Source organism: Malus sylvestris, chromosome 2 (genome assembly GCF_916048215.2).
Source record: "Malus sylvestris chromosome 2, drMalSylv7.2, whole genome shotgun sequence".
NCBI classification, from domain to species: Eukaryota; Viridiplantae; Streptophyta; class Magnoliopsida; order Rosales; family Rosaceae; genus Malus; species Malus sylvestris.
Genome location: NC_062261.1, coordinates 35,630,127 through 35,656,521, shown reverse-complemented (window position 1 = coordinate 35,656,521; position 26,395 = coordinate 35,630,127). Strand labels below are relative to the sequence as shown.

Here is a 26,395-nt window from a genome sequence, read left to right as displayed (position 1 = left end):
GTGATATTACTCATATACTTTGAATGAAAGAGCTGGTTGGCTGAAATTTCAGCGGCTGCTGAACAATTATTGTGCGATCTGGAGATGGATTGTCTGCCATTCCCTCCCCATCAACTCTTTATGCCCTTCTGTTTTGTGTGGTTACAGTTAAGTTACGTCAATATTTATTTTTTGTCTTACTATTTTTATAAAAAAATTAATATAAAATATTAATGTGGCTTAACCGTGACCGCACAAAACAAGAGGGCATGAGGAGGGTATGGAAAGGGGAGGGCAGACAATCCATCTCCGTGCGATCTGATCTCTATAGCCATCTGATATGATCTGGGTGGATTGTCTGCCCTCCCCTATCCCATACCTTTCCCATTCATTCCTATTTTTGTGGTTACGGTTAAGCTACGTCAACATTTTATATTCTCATTACTTTTTGTCTTATTATTTCTATAAAAAAAATCAATATAAAATATTGACATGACTTAACCGTGATCACAAAAATGAGAATGGATGAGAATAATATAGGATAAAGAGGGTAGACAATCCAGGTCCTATGATCTCTCCTAGTGCCATATTCAAGGGAATTTGCGGAAGTGTACGATTGCATCTCTGGTCAATTCAGAAAAAAATTTCATAATGGTAGCTCAATCAAGTCATGGGCTGGCCTATGTTCCTAGTATAAAATTAAATGATCATACGTGCTCCATATTATTATGTTTGTGTTGATTACGTTTTAGACTTGAAAAATCTCGTTTGTGTTAACCACGTGTTAAACTTGAAAATTCATTAGACATGGACATGTTCAGAATGAATCTTATATTAATGAGATGAAGGATCTTACATTGGTTTATACGTAAATTGAATTATTTCTCATATTGACAATTAATTTTATAATGAAACCTCAAATTTTTTCGTGATAATTGCACATTCATATAATTTAGCCTTCGACACATCCTTGCAAATGTAGATAAGATATACTTGTCATCAACTTTTTCATAAAAATGCGTGAAAAAATCAGACAAGTGAGCTAAATGTGGGACCGGATCCCCTCCGGACCTAAATAAACTGAGCCTGATGAGCAAATGATCTGGGCCATTGAAATTTGATTCAACGCCTACAAATAGGAGGCCTCTATAAAAGTTATAATAATTGTAGCCGTTGAATCAAATTTTAATGGTCCGGATCTTTTGATCCTTAAGTTCAGTTTATTTGGATCTGGAGGGGATCTGTTTCTACTAAATATAGATAGGATAAACCTGTCATCAACTTTTTCATAAAAATGCGTGAAAAAATAAGACAAGTGAGCTAGAATAGCGACTCTATTTATTATGAACCCTAAATTCTGTACATATATATAAGTAGTATCAAATTAGGGCAAAATGAGATCGTCTCATTCGGGTCCTCATCATGAAAAGTAGGTGACATAAAAATATAAGAAGAAATAATAAAAATAGTTACATAATTGAATTTTGAAAACAGGAGGCCATTATTAACGCTTTAAAAAAAGGAGTATGTACTATGTACAACTTCGAATGCAAGAATGCAAGATATATTTTAGAGTGCTTTTCTAAAAGCGTGGCCATTATTCCTAGTTCCTTTTTATTATCGTCCCTAGTTTAGAGATCTATCTCCTACATGTTACATATATATGATACAATGTTGGTATTGTAGTTAAAATGGTTTCTAAGATTGTTATAATTCATCAATTTCATCATTAAGATTTGAAATCGATAAAAGTTGTCTTTGAATTTGCCCACCGTCAATCATTTTGGTCATTTCATGAAAAACTTTGTTAAATAAAGACCAAAATGATAAAAATACCCTTAATTTAATAAACAATTTTCCAAAATGATTTGATAAAATTGAGAATATTTTTGTCATTTTGGTCCTTATTTAACAGAGATTTTTCACAGAAAACTAAATTGATTAATAGTGGACAAACTCAAAATTAGTTTTATCAATTTTAAATCTCAAAAATTAAAGTGAGGAGTTATGTCAATCTCAAATACTATTTTAGTTGAAAAAACCTACATCATCCCTTGACTTTATCCCTTTTGCGAGGATTCTTTCACGCGAGGCAATTATAGGACAGAAGAATGCGTTGACTCTGGAACTTTCCTTCTACAATAGGATTAGGAGGGACACTTTGCAGGTTCTCTCCTTTTCTTTTATAAACGAAGTGATGTATATACTTTTTCTTTCATAGAACATTGTCCTTTACCATATATAAAGGACAATTCAGGAGAAATTCTTATGGGTAGCAAAAATATAAGATACTTGATGTCTTATTTTATGTGTTATAATAAGAGTGAATGATGTGGTTAATATATTCCGGTTCTATAATTATATTAATAAGAAACAAGTTTTTGTGCTTTATTTGAATGAAATAGTAACATATCATGATCCTATCCTGAGTACACCGAAAATTATTCACAAGAAAAAATGAAATATATTGGTCCTTTTATTGCTGCATTTATTATTTGTATTCATCTCACCACTAAAATAAAAACTAGTTACAGGTGCGTTGGTTATATCAATTGACTAGGATGATGAGTCAGGCTATTTGCACTCAACTTCAAATCTCTTTCACCGTAAGTTAGAATATTTAAAAATAAAATATGGCATTGCCGAAAAAATAAAAAATAAAAAAATAACTCTTAATTTAGCTCAACTAGCAAAAGTGCTTCATACAAAAAGAGTCTCAATCGAACTCTGGAAGCGCTTTATGTAATGTAGGCCGTAGATGTTTTCTAGGATTCAAAAGCATTTTAAACTACATTTTTAAAAGAAAACTTAAAAGCGCGAATATGCATCCTAGAAGCGCTTTTTAAGCAAGTGCTTCAAGAAATGCTTGGACTTTTAATAAATCTTTTGACTCGCAGCTGCGGAGCTGAGGTTGGCGTTGCCTTCATACGAAAACAATCCTAAACAAGCTCTTAATGTCATTCTTAAGACTGCCAACAACTACAGCAAGAATGTGTGTTACATCATATATAGGTGTTTGGCCAAAAAAATTTACATATCATAGATCGTAGTATAAAGGTTAACTAGCATACGTATTCTTCATCACAATTATTTAATTAATAAACACATGTAATACGCAAAAATAAAAATCAGTGAAATGATAATGATGTGTCAAAGTTAAAGGTTGTGTGCAAAAACTGAATTCTTCCTACTAATTGAGTGCAAGTTATAAAATATATATCTTTTTCATTATCTTAGATGTACGTACCATCTCTCTCGTGGAAATGGAAAATGAGTGAAAGATAAAAAGATGGAAGAGCAAGTGGTCCATTTCAAGTCCCACGCAAATGATAGGAATTAACTTCTTGTGATCATCATCTTGAAATGGGAAATTTATTAGGAGGGAAGCTAATGATCACCAAGAATACTAAAATTATAATTTTTTTAAAGAAGTGATGAGTAGTTTGTGAGGGTAATTTAAATGGTATGGTTATATAATATTGTGATATTTTTGTTAATGACATAACATAAAATTATGTGGAGAGAAACTTAAACATATCTTAGCACGATTATGTTACCATTGAAACGTTAACGGTATGCGCATATCATTCTTATTTTATTGACACGATTACACCACGGTCAAAACGTTATAGTAACGGTATACGCGATAATATGTAAATTGTTCTCGGTTTGTTGAGGCAAGTTTGGAAATGAGTGACAATTAATACACAGAATCTTGACGAAGGGGGATTTTCCTTAGAGCCCGGTCCTGCACTGGCTAAGACCATCTCCAACCGAAGGGTTTAGAGGGTTGAAAATAGCTCGAAAACCGTCTCCAACCGAGGGTTAGGCTAAAGGGCCCATGGGCCCTACTGGACAAAAAAGGGCCAAAGAGCCAACTGATTGGCCCAATCCAGCCAGCCCCCGCCCAGATTGGATTTTTCATTATTAATACATTTTCTGTTGGATATAGCCGATAGTATTGTCCTCTTTAGTGTCAGATATATTCGACAGTATTGTCCTCTTTTTCTTTTCTTTTTCTTTTTTTTGGGGGGGGGGGGCAATTTTTATTTTATTTTTTAAATTCCCCTTTTTTACCTATAAATACCTAAGTCATTCCTACACCATTTTCACATAATTTTCATCATTTTTAATTTAAGTTGTTGTAGTTTTTAAATTTAAATAATAAATTATGTTTGGCCTTATGGTTTTTAGCCCTCAGTTGGAGACGGTTTTTTGTCACAAGGCTAAAACGAGCTCTATGACCCTTTGACCCTCGTTTGAAGATGGAGGCAAATATGACAATGTACTGTTCATTAAAATATTAATATCTTGGAGGGCCATAAGGCTAAAACGAGCCATATGACCCTCATTCGGTTGGAAATGGTCTAAGGTTGTTATACTTTCTCTTTGTTGGAAATTTTCATTTATTTAATTAATTGCATGTGTTATTAAATGACCCCAAGCACTTCCCAAACACTATTCACATGGCGTAACATGATTGGTGACTAACACATTTGGTCCCACTTTTGTCATATAAAAATGTGAGCTCTCGTACCCTTTCATAGGAATTTCAGTGAAACCTGAACATTTAAAACAATCATACTCTTTGGATCCAAAACCCACAAGCCCTTTCATTCTTTCTTTCTCTCTAAAAAGACAGCGAAATATACTAATACCATGAATACAATCAAAATGCAAACAATTAGGCCTTGTTTGGCACTTTTCTCTCTTCTCGTTCTTTCTTGCTTCGTAGCTCAAATCCATGGAAGCAAGCAATCAGAAGCACTTTCACGGCTCTACAAGTCCAAATTGAAGAACGCCGCCCCCATCGACAAGAGCCCTTTCGTGGCGATTTTTCACGCAAACACAACAAAAACTCATACTCAGGAGGGATTGAAGGAGAAGGATAGGATCGATAAGTTGCCTGGACAACCCAAAGTGAAATTCTCTCAGTATGGCGGGTACGTTACGGTGGATAAAAAAGCCGGTCGTGCACTATTTTACTACTTAGTTGAAGCTGAGAAAGCTAAGGATTCTTCACCTCTTCTTCTATGGCTCAATGGAGGTAAGTTGCTATCCTACTTGCAAATTGTAATGTCAAAGTCACCAGCTCAACTGATGGTGTTATAATTTGTCATTTGCTGCAAATAGTTGGCGTGGTTGCGTGGTTGATTGTGATCTCTTTGTCAAAGTCTACATTTTTTTTCCTTTATTTTAATTATTGGTAATTGATAGGAGTGAAAATATATGAAGTATTCCACGGTTCCACCAATATCCCAACAAAGTAGCACGCTTGAGTTTGGCTAAAATGGCTACATCAATGTGCTCATTTTTCTGAAGTCAAATTTTAATCTATTGTCTTATAATTTAAACAAGTTTATGTAAAATATTGCTTTTATAAAAAATAAAAAAAATAAAAAAACCGTATTGTGTATGGTACTAGCTACTCCAAACCATCTTATCTTTCTGTGTTTTCCCACGCTGTGAGTCTGTGTAGTTTACGACTCCTTTGGATGATGATGGTTCCTAGTTTTCTTGGGCCGGATATGATTGTTAAAAAAATAATATTTTATAGCCAATATTATACCCCTCAATTATATATTAATGATGCCCTAAACAATAATTTTCATCTCCCAAAAGGTTAATTGTTAATCAGTTGCTTGTCCTGTAAATTTGCATTAATTGTCTTTAGGTTGACAACCACATATTATATTGTGATAGTCTCACCAAACACACATGGCTCACTGTTAATCGTTGATGTTTGTGAAATTTAATATAAAAATCACGTATGTCAACTAATGACAATGATTCATGTACCTAATAGCATCCACTGACTTTGGTATTATTTTGACCATAATTTATTATCAACATTAATTACGATCATGGTCTAAAATATCCATAATATTCTGATATTTCATCGAAATTTTCGTGTTTTTGCACTACCAATATTTCCGATATCATCGATATTTTAGACCTTGCTAAGTCACTCATGTATCTTACCATGCAATGTATACAGTGTAAAATATTGTACTAATTCATTATATATAAATGATTATGGTGTGTTTAAACTTCTTTCATTAATTACTACATATTTTCTACACTCACAATGTTTGCCAGCTCACTATATAATTAACTTAAATAAGTTATATCTATCATGCAATGCATTTCTTTCCAATTTTTTGTGATAAACTAATAAATAATTGACTAAATAAGCATACAAAGTTTTAATAAAAATTTCCAAGTTTTTCTTACAATTTCCATGGTTTTTATTCAATTTTTATCGATATCGATAATATTTCGATATTTCCATCGATATTTTCGTATTTTTAGACTATTGATATTTCCGATATTATCGATATTTTATATCTTGATTACGATCACCTTTTTATTTAAATCACAATTTATTTGTTCGAAGCATTTCAACTTTCATTCACATTCCCCACATGGCTAATCCTGCCACCCCTCTTTAATTTCCGGAAGCGCTGGGATTTAAATCCTAGACTTCACTCTTGTGGAGGATATCTCGGCGCTCTTTCTGTTGATGAAGCTAATATATCTCTAAGTTGGAAAATGTGCGTAATTTAAATATGACGTTGAAAAAGTTTGTGATTGATAAGTTGAAATGCAGCTCAATTATTTATCAGATAAATACAAATAGTTTTATTGTCCACATGCTAAATAATCATTTATTTATACAATTGGGTTAACGTATCCTTTTGATCATTAGTTTTTAAGGAAAACTAATGAAAATGGCTTGAAAATTTTGAGTTTTAATGATAAGGACAAAATAAAGGGTAAAATGAATAGTACTAGGATTGACTTTTTAGCGTAAAAATATGGTTTTTCGTTAAAGTGAACAGTACCGGGAGCTTTTCGTTAAAATTTCCTAATTTTTAAGGAAAACCAATGAAAAATGCTTGAAAACTTTAAGTTTTAACGATAAGGACAAAATAAAAGGTAAAGTGAATAGTACCAGGATTGACTTTTTAGTATAAAAATGTGGTTTTTCGTTAAAGTGAACAGTACCGGGAGTTTTTCGTTAAAGTTCCCTAGTTTTTAATGATTTGGTATAAGACTGCTATGACTTACTCTTGCAACACACCGGTGTATGGAATGTCCTGGTATTTGAACTGTTATATTGAGACTGTTACAGTTCAGCCATGTAAATTTACCAGTTCAATACACCGACCCATCTCATAGACATGTGTAATATTGTAGAAGTTTCTTAGAAAACCATTGTCATTTAGTCTACTAACTTCCACTTGAATTCCGTGTTAATTGGATCCAGTGACATAAGTAATAGTTACTTTGATGACTTTTTTAAAATTTATTGCCCATCAAATGGTACAAATTAAGTGACAATGTAATAAGGTTGCCATTGCTTAATATTTTCACAGGACCTGGTTGTTCTTCTCTTGCCTATGGAGCAATGCTCGAGCTTGGACCGTTCCGAATCCACAGCGATGGAAAAACACTTTACAGAAACAGATTTTCATGGAATTATGGTATTATAAATATGAAACAATTAACAGATATTAGTCTATCATTTTCAAAGTTTACAGAAATTACCTAATCTTTTTAATATGTTTTACTTTCCTTCAGCTGCCAATGTGTTGTTCCTTGAGTCTCCTGCTGGGGTGGGGTTTTCTTACTCAAATAGAACATCTGATTACGATGCAAGCGGGGATAGAAACACAGCTGCAGATAATTATGTATTTTTGGTGAACTGGTTGGAGAGGTTTCCTGAATACAAGGGCAGGGAGTTTTATATTTCTGGGGAAAGCTATGCAGGGCATTATGTACCTCAACTTGCACATACCATTCTCAACCATAATAAAAGGGCAAACAAGACCATTATCAACCTCAAGGGCATTATAGTATGTGCCTCTCTCTCTCTCTCTCTCTCTCTCTCTAAATTTGGGAAGTTCTCTCTCTCTCTCTCTCTCTCTCTCTCTCTCTCTAAATTTGGGAAGTTCTCTCTCTCTCTCTCTCTCTCTCTCTCTCTAAATTTGGGAAGTACAAATATATGGCAAATAGTATTTTTGCTTTACAAATAAGCAACATTGGGGGAGGGTTATCAACGCGGAACTTAAGAGAAAATGCTCTTAATCAATTGATTGAGTTGCTTACAAATCACTGAAAAATAATTAAGTTTTAGATTAATTGGCAAGCGTAATCTATAGCAAACAATTAGAACATAGACTCCATGTGGTTCTATGTTCTTGGATTCTTGGTAGTTAGTGAAAGTTGTTAAAAGGTCATAGGAAAAATGCTTGCATTGGAGTGATTGGTAGGTCCTAGCAAGTGTTGGCCAACTGCCCCCATTTGGTGGTGCAAAATGGTAGGCTATTTGTAATCATATAATCCCTTTTATTATTGGTTTTCCATAATTCTTGGTCTGGTCATCATTTTTGTTTTTGATGGCTAATGTTACACACGTTATGGGCCCGTTGCCTATTTTTGGTGGGTGGGTGGAAAATCTGTTATTATATGATGAGAAAGTATTTTTGCACTCCTTTTTCACTACACATTTTTATATATTTGTATTGAACAAATTAAAAAAGAATTAAGGAAAAAAAAATTAAATAGATGCATGCAACATGGGAAGGGGGTTGCAAAAATTATTTTCCTTTTTTATATATGTGGAGTAGTATGTTGACTTCTTACTGTAATGGATGCGAGATTCATTATTGTATATACCATTCACATCAAGTTGATTTGCTACCATCCTATTATTGTTATTGATTCATTTAACTGCCACATAACGTTATTGATTCATTTATGTTATAGCACATGTATTAATTAGTGCTATATTTGAGGTCAATCAAATTTACCATGTCATGTGTTTGTATTACAATATGTATTTAGTAACATCATTTGACGGTGTGATGGCTAATATCTAAAAACTTTGTCACCATGACATGTTAAAAGCATTGATGACTAGGGATGGGTAATGGTTATGGCGGGCGGGTAACCGCGGTTATTTATTCATAACCGTTTATTCTCATACCCGCATAACCGTTTACCCGTTGGGTAATTGTCTAAACGGTTATATCCATACCCATAACCGTTTATAAACGGTTAACCATACCCATAACCGTGTACCCATTTAATCGTAACCGTTTAGTACCCGTTTACCAATTTATCATTTTTAAACCCATTTATCCTTTCTTTTTTACCATTTACTCCTTTTTCACCCGTCTACGTGTTTTTTTAACAACTTGAAAATTAAAAAAGAAAAATTTGTCATAATTTTATTTTTCTAACAATTAAACACCGTTATAGGTACATTTATCATACATTTCCGCATTTTAATTTTTTTAAGTCCGTATACCATTCCAATAATTGAAATAATAGTTTACAGACGATATTTTTAACTGTTAGCAATGAAGGTAATATAAAATTTGCTAAGTATTCTTGGGTTATTTGACTCGGAATGTAAAATATTAACATAATATAATGGTCCACGAAATTTAAAGTGGTTAAGAAAAACTATATTATATTAGCTATAGAAATCATGCACTATAGTCAATAGTATTGATCTAAGTTTTGTCCGATAGGGAACATGGTTTGTGTTAATTTTACATATATAAAATAAATGGGTAAATGGTTACCCGTTTATAACCGTGGTTAATACCCATAACCGCCCATTTAAATTTCGTGGGTAAACGGTTATACCCATAACCGTTTATTTATCTAAACGGTTACCCATAACCGTAACCGTGAAATTTAAATGGACGGGTAACCGTGGTTACCCATAACCGTTAAGTATTTGCCCATCCCTACTGATGACAATGAAGCAGAACGTTTCACTAAAATTTTAGCAACATTGCAAATACCCTATCTCACTTCTTTACTCAAAGCTTTCTTTGTTACATCTTGCAGATTGGGAATGCAGTGATCAATGATGAAACTGATTCAAAAGGAATGTACGACTACCTTGCGAGCCATGCTCTGATTTCAGATAAAACTGCCAACAATATAAACAAGTACTGTAACTTTGCAGCTAATGCCACCACTCAACCTAAGGAGTGCAATGATGCCACTGATGCTGCAAATAAAGATACCTACTACGTCGATATTTATAACATCTATGCCCCTTTATGCTTGTCTACGAACCTCACTGCAAAACCCAAAAGGACTTCAGTAAGTTAAAAGAAAACCCTAAATTTTACTGCATGTAGATATACGTAACACCTGCTAATTACAAAACATAATCTTGCGGTAACATGTCGTGCAGATTTTCGAATTTGATCCGTGTAGTGAGTACTATGCATATGGTTATTTGAATCGTCCTGACGTCCAACAAGCTCTCCATGCCAATGTCACCAAACTGTCACACGACTGGGAACCATGTAGTGATATAATCACACACTGGGGCGATAGCGCATCAACCGTACTACCTCTTTTACATGAGTTCCTGGATAATGGACTTCGAGTGTGGATTTTCAGGTGAAGTTTCGGCGTTTTCTTCTTCAATATATACTTGAGAAAAAGAAGGCCTTGCAGTTTTAGTGTTGGGGGTACAAACGATCTTATTTTTATGAAAATATTGAGTGCAGTGGCGACATTGATGGGAGGGTACCAGTGACTTCAACAAAGTATTCTATTGACAAGATGAATCTTGCAGTAAAGACTGAGTGGCATGCTTGGTTCCTTAGTGGAGAGGTAATTTCCGACGACATTTTTTTCTTTCTACTTTTCTTTGTTTCAGTAATTGAATTTTCAGAAGACCTTCAAAGTCTTAATATTTATTTTGGATGTTCTATTTGTGTTATTGAACAGGTTGGTGGGTACACACAAGTGTACGAGGGAGGCCTAACATTTGCTACAGTGAGAGAGGCAGGGCATCAAGTTCCAAGCTATCAGCCTGCAAGAGGACTTTCTCTCATCAAGCACTTCCTTGATGGCACACCTCTTCCTGATACTACAAGATATAACTAACTAGCTAATTTCTTCAAATCTTTCTACCTATTCGACTGTCACTACCTTGTTATTAATATTTTTTTATCCACGCAAGGTTAATTGATTTGTCAATCTCCTATTTGTAATTTATTGTTATTGAAATTAATAAAAATTCACTGCAATTTTTTATCTCCTCTCACTACACTAATGCTTCACATAGAAATATGACTTCTTAGATTAATTATTAAACAATAGTACATACGATATATATAGGATTACATCAAATCCCTATGACGCCAAAAATTCTACAATAATTACAACTCCACCATTCTCAGTCCCCACCACCACCCATCACCACCATTGTTACCACAACCACCCTCCACCATCATTGCTGACACCAATCACTCTCCACCACCACCACCACCACCACCACCACTCCCCATTACCATCACCATCAACACCACCAACACTCCAACTACCATTACCCCCTCCTTACTCCGCTATTGTCACCATTCACATCCAACTACCACCATCATTGTCACCTACCACGATTTAGTGGTAATGCTCTTTACTTATAAGTGAGAGATCTTGTATTCAATTTATACACATATTCCTTAATGTAAATGTATTGCTGAAGATATGTTAACCATAGACGGGAGATAAGTAGGTTCCCCTAAGGCACATATACATTGTCCTTGGCTAAAATACATTACCAAGAACATAGGCAATTAGCCAAATTAAATATCAGTCACATATTTATTATGTAGAACAATGTAAAAACCAGATCATTTCAGCATCCAAATATCAAAATATGCATATTTTTGCCAATTTCCCTAAAAACATTCTCAAATCCTTTAAAATTCCAGAATTAAGAAAGCAAAAATCCCTTTAAATGTTTATATTTGTGTATAACGCTACTAAAATCAATTTATCGACGGATTACCAGCAAAGATGGATATCTCTCTCCCTGGCGACAAGAAGAGGTCGGGTAGAAGCTCAAGAGCAAAAGCTCCAACTACACCTCTCTCTCCAACACGAAATCCTTTGCACCACATCTTCCCTTTCCTCGACTTCTTCAACCTCACAAGTGATAAGAGAGGACACATGGCAAGTTTGTAGGTATATCTGCCATGTTAGAAAAGACAGCTAGGATTTGTTGAAGAGTGGTTATTTTCGATAAGATTTGGTTGGATTGGATCGGTTAAGATTTGGTTAGATTGGATAAAATATTTTCTAGTCATTAAGTCGGTTAGTAGCCTTTATATGTTAGCTTTCTGAAAAGACTTATTGTATTGAACAATTACATTGAATGAATATTCATCCTTTGAGTGCACTATTCTCTCTCTCCGAGTTCTTCTTTCTTGCTTCATTTTTTCAGCTTTCTTGATCAAACTTTAGTAGATTTACAGTAGTTAATATGGTATCAAGAGCCAGCGATTCTCCTGTGGTGTCTGAATTTTTGATTGGTTTTCTGAGGCTCGTCGTCACTTTGGGCATCTGAAATTTCAGTCGGCGACGGCACTTTGGGCATATGGAAGTTGAGTTGGTGTATTTGGGTTTCTCGAATTGTCTTGCTGGGTTTCTCAATTCATCAATTCCCTGTAAGTGTATGATTTTTTTAGTTTTTTTAAGAAGTAGATTGTTTGTTTTGAGGCACGAAGCCATCACGGTTTATTTGGGGCACGAAGCCATTACTGTGTGTTTGCGGCACGAAGCCATATGCGATCAAGATTGTATGTTTGGGTACGAAGCCATTACTGTGTGTTTGCGGCACGAAGCCATCTGCGATCAAGATTGTATGTTTGGGCACGAAGCCATCTGAGAAATTGTTTGTTGTTCTTGTATCTTTGAAAGTTGAAATTGTTCTTTTTCTACTTGTGTTCTTGAAATCTGCATAGTTTGTGTAGCAATGGCGTCTAATACTGTTCGAATTGAAGGTCTTTTGGGTATGCTTACAATCAAGTTGAATGATAAGAATTTTTCGAAATGGGTTTATCAGTTCAAGTCTGTTATGAAAGGGTACCAGATGTTTGATCATTTTGATGGCACTGCAGTTTGTCCTCCTAAATTTGTGATTGATACAGAGCATAAGGTTACTAGTGTGATTTCTGAGGCTTTTCTTGAATGGGAATCAGTTGATTTAGCACTCTTGAGTTTGTTGATAGCCACTTTGTTTGATGAATCTATTGAACATGTATTGGGTTGTAAGACAACACATGAGGCTTGGTCTAATCTCCAAGATCGTTATGCTTCAATTTCGAAGGCTAGGGTGAATACTTTAAAGATTGAGTTTCAAACTTTGCAGAAAGGTGGTGATTCGATAGATCAATATTTGTCTAAACTACGGAATATTAAGGATCAATTAATTGCTGCCAATGAATCTGTCTCTGATAATGATTTTGTGGTGGCTGCATTATCTGGTTTACCTAGAGAATTCTCTATTATAAGAACTGTTATTCTTACTCGAGATAATTCTATTACTCTTAGGGAGTTTAGGGAGAAATTGTTGCGTGCTGAAAGGGAAGTTGACTCTATGGTTAATACTATGACTCATAATTTTTCTGGGTTGTATATGCAAGGCTCTTCTTCTCAGTCTGTTCAGTCTCAAGGTTCATTTAGCCATTCTGATGACATTCCCTGTGCTACTGGTGGGACAATTACTCGAGTACCTAATGAGGGTTCTAATCTGAGTATACCATATCATCATCAAGGTTCTGGTGCTTTGCCTTTTAATTTTCACAGTTCTGCTGCTTTGCCTTTTAATCCTCAAGGGTCTTCCTTTTCCGCGCCACCATTTTCATCCAATGGTCTCTAGTATTCTCCTGATCAATTTCCATTAAGTTCTTATGTCATGCCACAATCTCCATCCGTGTATCCAGAGTTTTCAAACTCATATGGTTTTGTTGGCAATGGTAATGCTCCTAGACCATTCAACAACTCTAATAATGGTCCCAGACCATTTTTTGGCCAGAAGTCTAATGGGGGGTATCGAGGTTTTAATGGCAGAGGCCAGTCATCCGGTACTAAGTCAAGTGGCAGTACTTGGCAACCTTGGTCTGGAAACACATAAAATAGAAGCTATATTGTTCGAGAATGCCAAATTTGTTCCAAGAGAGGGCATACCGCTCCTAATTGCTGGAAAAGATCTACTAATCCTAATCAAGTAGGTCAGGTTGTTGAGTGCCAAATCTGTGGAAAACGAGGTCATAGTGCCTTGGATTGTCATCATCGTAATAACTTTGCTTATCAAGGCACGGCACCTGCACCTTCTTTAACTGCTATGCACACACAAGGTCCGGCTACATTCTTGCCTCAAGATTCCTGGATAGTTGACATTGGTGCTTCCCATCATATGACCGCTGATGTCAATTCACTTCAACAAGTCACTCCTTATCAAGGCACTGATAAAATCACTATTGACAATGGTGAAGGTTTGCCAATTCAACATATTGGTTCTGCTCAATTAAATACTCTCCCTACTTCTTTACTTTTAAGAACTGTTTTACATGTACCAAATATTGCTGTGAGTTTAATGTCAGTGCAACAACTTTGCAAAGATAATTTTTGTTGGTTCATTTGTGATGATCATGAGTTCTTTGTGCAGGACAAGGTAACCAAAGTTGTACTTTACCACAGAAGGAGTAATGGGGGAGAGTTGTTTCGGATACCAGTTCAGTTGCTATTTGGTTCTTCTACTCATTCATCAAATAAATCAGTGGCTTTACGTGGACATAAAGTGAAAACAGCAATCTGGCATTAAAGATTTGGACATCCCAGCAATGCAATCCGATCTGCAATGTTGAAACAGTCAGATATAGTTAGTATTCCTGATGACCAACAACACTTATGTCATCATTGTATTTCTGGGAAGATGTCTATGTTACATTTCTCTGCTAAAACAGAAACTTGTACCTTTCCATTTCAAAAAGTTCATACTGATCTTTGGGGACCATCACCTACTAAGTCCATAGAAGGTTACAAGTATTATGTTAGTTTTGTAGATGAGTTTACCAGATTTGTATGGATATTTCCCTTAATCAATAAATCAGAATGTTTTGATGTTTTTCGACAGTTTTATAGTTTTGTCTTGGCTCAGTTTAATGTTGGTATCAAATGTTTACAAACGGATGGTGGTGGTGAATATGTTAGTACCAGATTTGCGAATTTCTTAAAACAAAAAGGCATCATTCATATGCTCTCTTGTCCATATACCCCTCAGAAAAATGGTATTGCTGAGAGGAAACATCGACATATTGTGGAGACAACCATTACTCTTATGACTGCTGCGAAATCACCTCAAGATATGTGGTATCATGCATGTGCTCACTCTGTCTTCTTAATAAATAGAATGCCCTGCTCAGTATTAGCAATCTCCATATCAGAAGTTGTATAATATCAATCCTCAGTTACAAGGTCTCAAAGTGTTTGGTACTGTAGTTTATACATATATTAGACCTTACACTGCAAACAAGTTACAACCAAGGGCTTCATTGTGTGTTTTTGTGGGATATGCTCCAGGGTATAAAGGAGTCATTTGCTTTCATCCTCCAACTAGGAAATTTATTATTTCCAGGCATGTTGTGCACGATGAAAGTCAGTTTCCATATAAGAATGTTTCTGTTACCCAGAATGGTTCTTCTGATCAAGCTTCTATTTCTCAGTCCTCGCAATCTTCCGTGCTAGTTCATGTTTCTCTTCAGCCAGGATCAGTCTCCTCGGTCTCTACAAGTTCACAGGGTATTGAAAGTCATCGTAGTACTGATTTGTCTTCCTTAAATGATATTGCTACATCTGCCACTCCTTCAGCGAATACTGATCATACTGGCCCTTCATCAGCATCTGAAACAACTCCCTCATCTTCTTCCACAGCTTTGGTCTTACCTGTCCTTGATCCTGCACAACTGGAGGTAATTCTTCCTCTTAACTCTTTTCCTAATGATTTATCTCATTCTGCTCCAATTTCGAGAATGCAAACCAGACTACAAACCGGTGCTATTTCTCGGAAGAATTATGCTGGTTTTATTGCTACATTCCCTCAGTTACAAACTCTGAAACTTGATCCTTCTGATCATTGTCATAGTGGCTTTTCTTTTGCTGCTGCAATACATGATATTTCAGAACCTACATCTTTTCGAACTGCTGCAACTTATGCTCATTGGCAAAATGCAATGCAAGAGGAGTTCGACGCTCTACAAAGTCAAGGCACTTGGATCCTTGTTCCTCATCCTGCACATCGGTCTATTATTGGTAGTAAATGGGTTTTTAAACTGAAAAAGAATCCTGAGATTGAGCACCTTGATACTGACTTCCACTTCGTTCGTGAGAAAGTCCTGAAAAAAGATTTATTGGTGCAATATGTTCCCACTGAGGATCAGACAACTGATGTCTTTACAAAGGGGCTTCATGGACCTGCGTTTCACAAACATTGCTGCAATCTCAGGATTGGTTACCCTACCTGAGATTGAGGGGGGATGATAAGAGAGGACACATGGCAAGTTTGTAGGTATATCTGCCATGTTAGAAAAGACAGCTAGGATTTGTTGAAGAGTGGTTATTTTAGATAAGATTTGGTTGGATTGGATCGGTTAAGATTTGGTTAGATCGGATAAAAGATTTTCTAGTCATTAAGTCGGTTAGTAGCCTTTATATGTTAGCTTTCTATAAAGACTTACTGTATTGAATAGTTACATTGAATGAATATTCATCCTTTGAGTGCACTATTCTCTCTCTCCGAGTTCTTCTTTCTTGCTTCATTTTTTCAGCTTTCTTGATCAAACTTTAGTAGATTTACAGTAGTTAATAACAAGTTGTTCGCGGTGTCCAAAATCTGGTACTTGCTTTTTTCTTCGCCTTCCACTACAAAAAAAATGAGCACTGCACACAATAAATTATCTGTGCCCTTTAAGGTCAAAAAGCACCAACGATTGTGCCCATAGACCAATAGCAACAATGCAGCTACTATCTTTGGGTATGTGCCCTCTATAGGCGTCACCATTTCAGAAAGCGCACAGTATGATGATTTGTGCCTAAAGGCTAAGCACAAATACAACCCTTTTTGTGTCTCACCTCTAATAAAGGCTATTGAATGTATGGTGTAAGATGGGCACAATTGCTATTTTAAAGGCTAAGATTGTTGTATAAATGTTAAAGCAAAGACACCACAACTTTAAAATTGTGCCACTCTATTATATTTTAAAAAATACAATAAAGCTCCAGCACAATTGTGAAAGTGTGGCACAATTGGATAATTAAAATTTTTTTTTTTGGTAAAATTGGATATTTTTATTTAAATATAGAAATCATCAGGGTTGCTCACATGACCTAATTTCCACCAAATTTGAGGAACTTACAAATCATCCATTACAAACTAAACATAAATCAACATTAGATTCATTAACATCAGCACTAAAATAGTGAAGTTAATATATTACATAACCCATGTTCTTGGCTAAGACCGATTCATGCAACCTAACAATACAACCCATCCAAATGTTAAACAAAAAAATACATGTTATCCTATACTGGACATACTTGGGATTTTCTATATACAACAAAATATAACATATCTAAGCTTGTATCCCAATTCAAACCAGCAATATATAAACAAAATACACATCTACAAGGGTTGCTTGATCACAACTAACCAGCATTCTCACTTTGGCAGTCCTCATGCATCATAGCACTAGAAACTGGAGGTCCAAACTGCACATTCTTGTCATTTCCACCTTCGAAAAGCGTTGAAATATGAGGGTGTGAGCTTCCACACCCTTGCTGTTGAGTTGAAGTACTTTGTAGAGCACCCACTCCAAATGAACCAATGTTGATGCCCACATGTGCCAACATGGCTTTCAATTGCTCAGCCATTTGCACCTTTGCTAATCTCAAATTCTCCTCATGTAACTTTATATTCATCTTTAATATACAGTCAACAAGAATATACATTTACACCAATGACTATACAATCAACAAGAATATACATTTACACCAATGAATATACAATCAACAAGAATTATTACATGTTTTAAGTTTGTGATTCTGCACACATCAGTTCAAAATACTTCAAAAACTAAAATTTAGCAGTGCCACTGCCAACGATTCATTGTTACCATGCATTGATGGTCATTGGCCAAGAAAGTTGAGTTTGGACTACCTATGCCCATTAACTAAATGACAAATCCATAGTCGAGAATTCCTCATACCTATCTATTCACTTAATGGGTCTAACCATGCCCACTAAAAAGACAAGTGGTATCGGTGAAGACCACTGGGTTATGGCTACCCAGGTTCAAGTAAATGGTTTTCTAAGCTGCATTTTTTTCTTTTTCTTTACAAGTACAGTTTTAGTTCCAATACTTTAGTAATAAAAAATAGTTTATAAACATAAAACAAAAGGATATCCCAAGTAAACATAATCACAGATGTCTTAATAATATCTTAAAGTACATACCCACCCGTGGAATGTGAAAACTTCAATGAATAATGCATCTACAACCTTAAAAAAACATAAGAGATCTCCTAAAGGATGATAACAAGAAAGGAGTAAATAATAATCAAGGTTCGTTATACAGAGAGTACAGATATACAACCAGGCTTTGGAAGAAAGAAAAAAGGGATATAAGGAGGTAGCAACAAAAGTTACCGACTAAAACTTCCGATGAGCCTGGCCCTGCAAATCATGCAGCTGTTGAACCATATTCTACAAAACATATGTTATAGCCAAAAGTTACATTCTCTATATGACAGCAATACACAGAGTAATACGCTTCATATTACTCTGTATTTATTGGCAGTAGTGTCTACTATGGATTGTACACTGCAATTTTAACAAACCTATCATAAAAAAACTTGGCTCTACTTGCTCTTCAAGCATACATTACATATGTTTCGGGATGATCCCCAAGTACTTGTGTATAGCAAGCATCTAATTTATCTTCTATCTGTTGAATCCATGGGTACTCTATCAAGAAGTTGCTCAAAACTTGTAATTTAAACCCAAGCAAAAAAGTTGTATGAGTCATTTTCTGACAATTTATAAGAACGAAATTCTAATTTATCAGTAACATCAACGAAAGGAGAAAACTCAAACTATATAATCAATCTTATTTGTCAATTTCACATAAACATAAGCAACACTACAATTTCATAAATATACACATAATCAACCCTAGCTCTATTTGTCAATTTCATACCAAGCAAAAAAGCTGGAGTCGTTGCACCCACCTACCCTCCCAATGACCTCCATGTCCTGCACCCACCCTAAACCGGAGCACATTGGATTGTAATGTGAATTTGTTGAACAGTTTAGTTAGTTTTTATTCGTGTTCGAAGAGTTTGGTGGGATGTGCTTGCATTGTGTTTGATAGATATCCTCAGAAGACTGTTGTGACAATAAATTGTATGCTTTCTGGTTTTGTGAAGAACATCTTGTTTGGTGTGGCGTTGGATTTGTTTAACCGAGTTTTGAGTTGCGATTTTAGTTTGGGATTGAAGCCAAATTATGTTACTTTGGTTGTTTTGATTTCAAGGTGTGTGGATTTTGATGAGTTTAATGTGGGAAAGGCACTTCATTCATATTGTTATAAGGCGGGTTTGGATTTGGTAAACGAGATTTGTAATGTGCTTATTGATTTGTATTCAAAGTTTGTGCATGGAATACCATGCTGGAAGGATGTTTTATGAGATGCCTGAGAGGGATTTGGTTTTATGGAATACCATGATTGCAGGATATGCTGGAGTTGGTGATTGTAGAAGAGCTTTCTCTTTGTTTAGAGAAATGAAAGCCGGGGACTTTGGATTCGATAAAGTATCGCTGATTGGTTTGATTTTGGCTGCTTGTAATAGTAGAGATCTTGGTATGGGGAAGATGATTCATGGGTATATGACAGCTAATGGAACAAAAAAAACTATAGATATTCGGACGGCACTAATTAACTTTTACTCCATTGAAACCCTTTTAATCCCAAACACCTGCACCCATCCTAGATTCCTAATCCCAAACCCACTGTCCTGAAACCATAAACTACATTCGACAAAATACACATCCAATTTGACCCTAAACCCTAAAGAACAAAAACCCATTGAAAAATTGAATTTAAGAAACCTCACCTGGATTTTGGGCCTCCCGTGTCTCTGTGTGTGTCGCCGGAAGAATGCCTTTGAACTGGACAGATGAACGGTGTTCAAGTGGATGGACTCGAATGAAGAGTGGGTTCGAAATAGAAGGAGGAGCGGGGAGAAGCGGCATTCGAATTTTAGAGAGTGAGGGTGATCCGGACTGAGAGATAGAAGGGGAGTGAGATAGAAATAAGGTAGAATTTTAATTATTATTGTAAGTAGTCGACACAATTTTTATTATAATAACTATTTTTAAATTAATATTATAAGAGTTAGTGGGCACAATTGTGTATTGCAGTGGTGGAAAGCCCATTTTTGAATTTGGTGGTGGGAATTGCACCATAAAAGAGAGGGAGAAGTCCAAAACCTTTAATATTACTGTATTCTGCCGCTCAAGCGAAGGTGGTATTACTTTTTTCGATTATCTAAGCGAGCCACCAAATAAGAACAGAAAAAAAAAACATATATAAAATTCAAATACCTGAAGAAAGCCACAATAGATGTGCGATTTGGAGCAAAACGAGGAGTTGAGTAGGAACTAAGCACCGGTCGTTCAGAAATTACTGGGATAAAGATAATTTTGTGTTTGTAGTTATGATTCCTCTGCCCAGATGGGCAGGCTTGGATTTTCCTTTGCCCAGATGTGCAGCTACATTTACAGAAACCCAAACTGAATATGTTAGATTTACAGACACCCCAATTGATCAATTCTGAAAAGGAATGGGATAAGTACCTGAAATCGGAAAGAATCGAGGGAAGCGAGAAAAGGGTACAGGTGGGAATTCAGGAATTCTGAATTCGCATTGAAGGAAGCCTAAAAAGTGCCAACTTTTGGAGGAAGAAAGTTTGTTCCTTTTCCGTGGAATGAAGCTACGGTGCCAAGCAGGCTTGGATTAGCAAATTAGCATGATCAAAGGCTTACGTGTCAGGCTTGATTTGTTCTTTCATTTTTTTTCCTTTTTCTTTTATTTTTTCTTTTCTTTATTCTTTTCTTTTACTGGTAAAGTGTCATAATGCTTGCGTTGACACGTTGTGAATTCACTGATTTGTGCGGTATGAACCAGACGAGAAACATAATTATAAACAAAAAAATATACAATGCTGGGAGTATCTATATCATGGGCCAATTAGAAAGAAAACATTATTTTATTGTAATACTACATAAGTTGATAAGCGTACCCAATAGGAGTCAAGCATAGCATAAGATAATTATATTTTTCACACACCAGTGAAATATAACATAATACAAAATATATTAATTGTCCTCGTCGTCACTGCTTAAAATCTCAACGGTAACATTCTGCATATTTCGTGAGGTCATCTGTGGGACAGACAAGCCTGTAGGACGAACTTGTGCTTCATAAGTGCGTGGTTCTTCAATAATAAGGACAGAACTAGTAAACTCTTCAGTTGTTGTTTCAGCAGAAACCAAATTGACAGGGTATTGTTCTGTCCTACCTGGGTTTGCCCATGCTGGCAATACACGTCCTTAAGGTGCACGTACATAGCCGTTATTGGAGGGTAATGCGTAGCCAAGGCGACCATCAGCAACAGTAGTAAGAATGTACTAATTATCAATAGAACGAGGTATGCGCCCACCATTAACAGGTTGTCTTGGACGTTGAGCTGTAGGATTCGTTGTGGAATTTGCTGTTGTAATGTTGGAAGCAATAGATGAATGTGATGCTGGAGATTCAGTTCCAATTCTAACTCCGCGACGTCGCCTGTCTGCCATTTTGAATGATGTAGAACTTGATCAAATTCAAAAGAAACACAAGTGTATGAAGCAACCTTCTAATTTTCCATATACAAATTAGTAAGGGAGTGTAGAGGTTTTATACCAGAATTTGGGCACAAATCCATAATTGTGCCAACATATTCCTTTGCTACAGAGTGATTTATTATTTATTAATATTTACTAGACACAATTTCTAACATTTGTGTCAGAAAAAAGAATTTATAATTATTAAGATATATTCTCTATTTGAAGACCCAACGACAGTAGAGTGATTTATTATTTTTTTAATATTTAGTGGGCACAATTTCTATTATTAGTGTCATAAAAAGGAATCTACAATTATTAACTCATTTGTCTACCAACACTAAGGGCACAATTGTTGGTTATGTGTCACTGCATAAAGGACTTTTAATACAGTAAAAAAAAATTGTTGGTTCTGTGTCATTGCGTAAAGGTCTTTTAGTACAGTAAAAAAAAAAGAAACACTTACTATAAAACCAAAAACCATATCACCAAGTATAGAAACCAAACCTGCAAGAAGATAACAATCCAAAAAGCAGTTCAAAATATACGAATCTAACAAACATTCATTGCAGCTGGAAATGATCCTTTGTTAATCTAAAACACGTCACTTAGTACTATGGTGTAGTGGTATTCTTCTTTACTTGTAATTGAGAGATCTGAGGTTCGGCTCTCGCTAAAAACGAATTTGAACAACATTATTGCTAACTTATTTTGAGGCTAAAATATTGTACAGTAATAAACAGCTCCATACCATTATTTACCACAATTCTATAAATTTAGGCACCCCGGATGCAGTGTTAAATGAGCAAGGGGGCCATAGAAACTTCTTTTCGAACGACTCCACTCAAAGTTGTTTGGGAGCATATGCACCTATCAACTTTACACGGAACACACAAAAGAAGTACTTTGATTCCATTGGACGGGGGAGGGTGAAGAAGCTAGGACAGAAGGGTAGAGTTCAGGAGAGTACAATACGTTTAGGAACGTGGAATATAGGAACCTTAACGGGAAAATCTATGGAAGTAGTGGAAGTTATGGTGAGGAGAAGGATAAATATTATGTGCCTACAAGAAACTAAGTGGGTTGGTCTTAAGGCAAAGGATCTAGAAAACTCAGGGTTTAAACTTTGGTACTTGGGCACAAATAGAACGAGAAACAGTGTTGGCATCATCGTGGACAAGACCTTGACACAAGATGTTGTAGATGTCAAGAGGGTAGGAGATAGAATCATGGCAATCAAGATTGTAATAGGACAAGAACTTATCAATATGATTAGTGCGTACGCACCTCAAGTAGGGTTGGATATGAGTTCGAAGGAGAAATTTTGGGAAGACCTTGGAGACTTGGTGCAAGGAATTGCTCAGACGGAGAAGTTATTTATAGGAGGAGATTTAAATGGACACGTGGGCAGGGAGACAGGCAATTATGGAGGTTTTCATGGTGGCCATGGTTTTTGGGAGAAAAACGAGGATGGGGAAGCTATCTTGGATTTTGCAATGGCATATGATCTCTTTTTAACCAACACCTTCTTTAAGAAGAGAGAAGAACATGTGATCACCTACAATAGTGGGTCGTCAAAAACACAAATAGATTTTCTTCTAATGAGGAAAGGGGATCGTATAACTTGTAAGGATTGCAAAGTTATACCAGGAGAGAGCGTGGCTAATCAACATCGCTTGTTGGTGATGGATGTACATATCAAAAGAGTGAGAAAAAAGAACAAGACTTGGAAGTGCCCAAGGACTAGATGGTGGAATCTAAAAGAAGAAAAACAAGTTATTTTCAAAGAGAAAGTAATCACCCAGTGTGTGTGGGATAGAGAGGGGGAGGCTAGCCAAATGTGGGATTCCATGGCTAGTTGTATCCGAAAAGTAGCAAAAGAGGTATTAGGAGAGTCCAAGGGCTTTGCCCCACACCAAAAGGAATCTTGGTGGTGGAATGAGGAGGTACAAACAAAGGTGAAGACTAAGAAGGAATGTTGTAAAGCCTTATACAAGGATAGGACCGATGAAAATGGTGAAAGGTATAGAAAAGCGAAGCAAGAGGCGAAGAAAGCTGTGAGAGAAGCTAAGTTAGCAGCTTATGACGATATGTATAAGCGACTAGATACCAAAGAAGAAGAGTTGAATATCTATAAACTAGCTAGAGCAAGGAAAAAGAAGACAAGGGACCTAAACCAAGTGAGGTGCATCAAGGATGAGGATGGAAAGGTTCTTGCTACAGAGAACGCGGTTAAAGACAGATGGAGAGGTTATTTTCATAATCTTTTCAATGAAGGACATGAAATGAGTGTTTCTTTAGGGGAGTTGAGTAACTCAGAAGAGTGTAGAAACTACTATTTTTATCGTCGAATCCGGAAGGAAGAAGTGGTTGTAGCTTTGAAGAAGATGAAACATAGAAAAGCAGTAGGCCCAGACGATATACCAATCGAAGTGTGGAAAGTTTTGGGAGAGACAGGTATAACATGGCTCACTGACCTTTTCAATAGGATTTTGAAAACGAAGAAGATGCCAAATGAGTGGCGAACGAGCACTTTGGTGCCTATCTACAAGAATAAGGGCGACGTACAAAATTGCATGAACTATAGGGGTATTAAGCTAATGAGTCATACAATGAAGCTCTGGGAGAGAGTCATTGAGCATAGATTGAGGCAAGAGACACGGGTTTCGGACAACCAATTCGGGTTCATGCCAGGGCGCTTAACCATGGAGGCAATCTATCTCTTACGAAGATTGATGGAAAGATATAGAGATGGGAAAAAGGATTTACACATGGTCTTTATAGATTTGGAAAAAGCGTATGATAGGGTCCCAAAAGACATTCTTTGGAGGATTTTAGAGAAGAAAGGAGTACGAGTAGCATCTATCCAAGCTATAAAGGATATGTATGAAGGAGCAAAGACTGCCGTAAGAACTCATGAAGGACAAACCGAAAGCTTTCCCATAACTGTAGGATTACATCAAGGCTCATCCTTAAGTCCTTACCTTTTTGCGTTGGTAATGGATGAGTTAACAGGACATATTCAAGATGATATTCCTTGGTGTATGCTTTTCGCAGACGATATAGTGTTGATAGATGAAACTCAGGAAGGGGTAAATGCAAAGCTTAACCTTTGGAGAGAAGTGTTGGAATCTAAAGGTCTTCGCCTAAGCCGATCAAAGACAGAATATATGGAATGGAGGCCAAAACGAGTTAGGGGTGAGGATTGGAGATCAAGAAATACCAAAGAGCGATCGTTTTCGTTACCTAGGATCTATCTTGCAAAAGAACGGCGAATTAGATGGAGATCTCAACCATAGAATACAAGCTGGATGGATGAAGTGGAAAAGTGCATCCGGCGTGTTGTGTGACCGCCGTATGCCACTGAAGCTCAAGGGAAAATTTTATAGGACGGTAATAAGGCCGGCGATGCTGTATGGCACAGAATGTTGGGGGTGAAGCATCAACACGTACACAAAATGGGTGTAGCGGAGATGAGGATGCTTCGTTGGATGTGTGGGCACACAAGAAACGATAAGATTAGGAATGAGGATATCCGGGGTAAAGTAGGAGTAGCCGAAATTGAAGGAAAGATGAGAGAAAATCGGTTACGGTGGTTTGGACATGTGCAAAGAAGGCCTACTGACGCTCCGATTAGAAGATACGACTATGAGACAGAGGTTCAAGGCCGAAGGGGTAGAGGAAGACCTAGGAAAACTTTGGAAGAGATCCTAAGAAAAGACTTAGAGTACTTGGATCTAACGGAGGACATGACACAGGACAGAACACAATGGCGTTCTAAGATTCATATAGCCGATCCCACTCAGTGACTTGGATTTTCCAAGTCTCCAACCTAGAAGTTTTCCTCACTCGGAAAATTAAAGGAACACTACCTCAACCTACATACTCCACTCACAAAGCTTCAACATACAAGCTTCAACAAAAGAAAATTCAAAGAACTTAGCGAAGAAAGTTTTGGTGTATTTAACACAATACGTTGAAATGAAGGAAAGCTTATTTATTGATATCCCCGATAAGTTACAAATATGTACATATACTTGAGTCAAAATAAACAAACAAGAGGGAGCATTCACAAAGGTTGCTTAGGAGAAGTCTCAGCAGTCGGTAGAGCCCCAGAAAGAGAAGGCACCGGAGGGGGATCATTCGGAGCCTCAGTACTGGACAGAACCCTAGAAGGAGGAGGCATCAGAGGTTGATCATTTGGAGCTTCATTACGCGGTACAGCCCCAGAAGACGAAGGCAATAAATGCCTTTGGAACAAACCCACAAATCTCTGATGATCAAGTAAAACCTGACCATCAGATTCCTTCATCTGATCAAGCTTCCTCTTCATGTTTGTAGCATAGTCATATGCGAGCCGGTGCAATTGTTTATTCTCATGCTTGAGCCCTCTAATCTCCTGTTTGAGACTCATCACTTCAGCCGCCAATGATTCAACTTGGCGGGTTCGAGCAAATAGGCGTTGGGCCATGTTAGACACAGAACCTGCACATTGAACACTGAGAGCCAGAGAATCCTTAACAGCCAACTCATCAGACCGTTTGGAAAGTAGTCTGTTATCTTTGGGAGTGAGAAGGTTCCTGGCCACTACCGCAGTGGTCATATCATTCTTCATCACGGAATCCCCAACGGTAAAAGGACCAGTAGGGGAGA

General features: G+C 36.5%; 2 protein-coding genes and 1 long non-coding RNA gene across 3 annotated transcripts; 2 read left to right on the top strand and 1 right to left on the bottom strand.

Annotated features, from left to right (window-relative positions):
- Nucleotides 1–4,540: 4,540 nt before the first annotated feature.
- Nucleotides 4,541–11,055, top strand: LOC126598644 (serine carboxypeptidase-like 40). The gene is made up of 7 exons (XM_050265008.1): nt 4,541–5,026; nt 7,359–7,466; nt 7,564–7,838; nt 9,847–10,107; nt 10,202–10,413; nt 10,524–10,629; nt 10,747–11,055. Exons 1-7 carry the CDS (start codon nt 4,639–4,641, stop codon nt 10,903–10,905), a joined length of 1,509 nt encoding a protein of 502 aa, XP_050120965.1. The 5' UTR covers nt 4,541–4,638; the 3' UTR covers nt 10,906–11,055.
- On the bottom strand, nt 9,757–11,973 carry LOC126598779 (uncharacterized). The gene is made up of 2 exons (XR_007614966.1): nt 11,810–11,973; nt 9,757–10,084 (listed from the first exon to the last, which is right to left on the bottom strand). It is a non-coding gene; the product is annotated as an uncharacterized LOC126598779 (long non-coding RNA).
- Nucleotides 11,974–12,775: 802 nt separating this feature from the next.
- Nucleotides 12,776–13,681, top strand: LOC126603619 (uncharacterized). Its single transcript, XM_050270536.1, has one exon. The coding sequence runs from the start codon at nt 12,776–12,778 to the stop codon at nt 13,679–13,681; it is 906 nt and encodes a 301-aa protein (XP_050126493.1).
- Nucleotides 13,682–26,395: the final 12,714 nt, after the last annotated feature.

Excerpts from the sequence above, each read along its gene's own strand:
- LOC126598644 (XM_050265008.1), top strand. The coding sequence starts at position 4,639 with ATGAATACAATCAAAATGCAAACAATTAGGCCTTGTTTGGCACTTTTC. Across the intron at positions 5,027-7,358 it reads TCTTCTATGGCTCAATGGAG|GACCTGGTTGTTCTTCTCTT; the intron begins GTAAGTTGCTAT and ends ATATTTTCACAG. Across the intron at positions 10,108-10,201 it reads CAAAACCCAAAAGGACTTCA|ATTTTCGAATTTGATCCGTG; the intron begins GTAAGTTAAAAG and ends CATGTCGTGCAG.
- LOC126603619 (XM_050270536.1), top strand. The coding sequence starts at position 12,776 with ATGGCGTCTAATACTGTTCGAATTGAAGGTCTTTTGGGTATGCTTACA.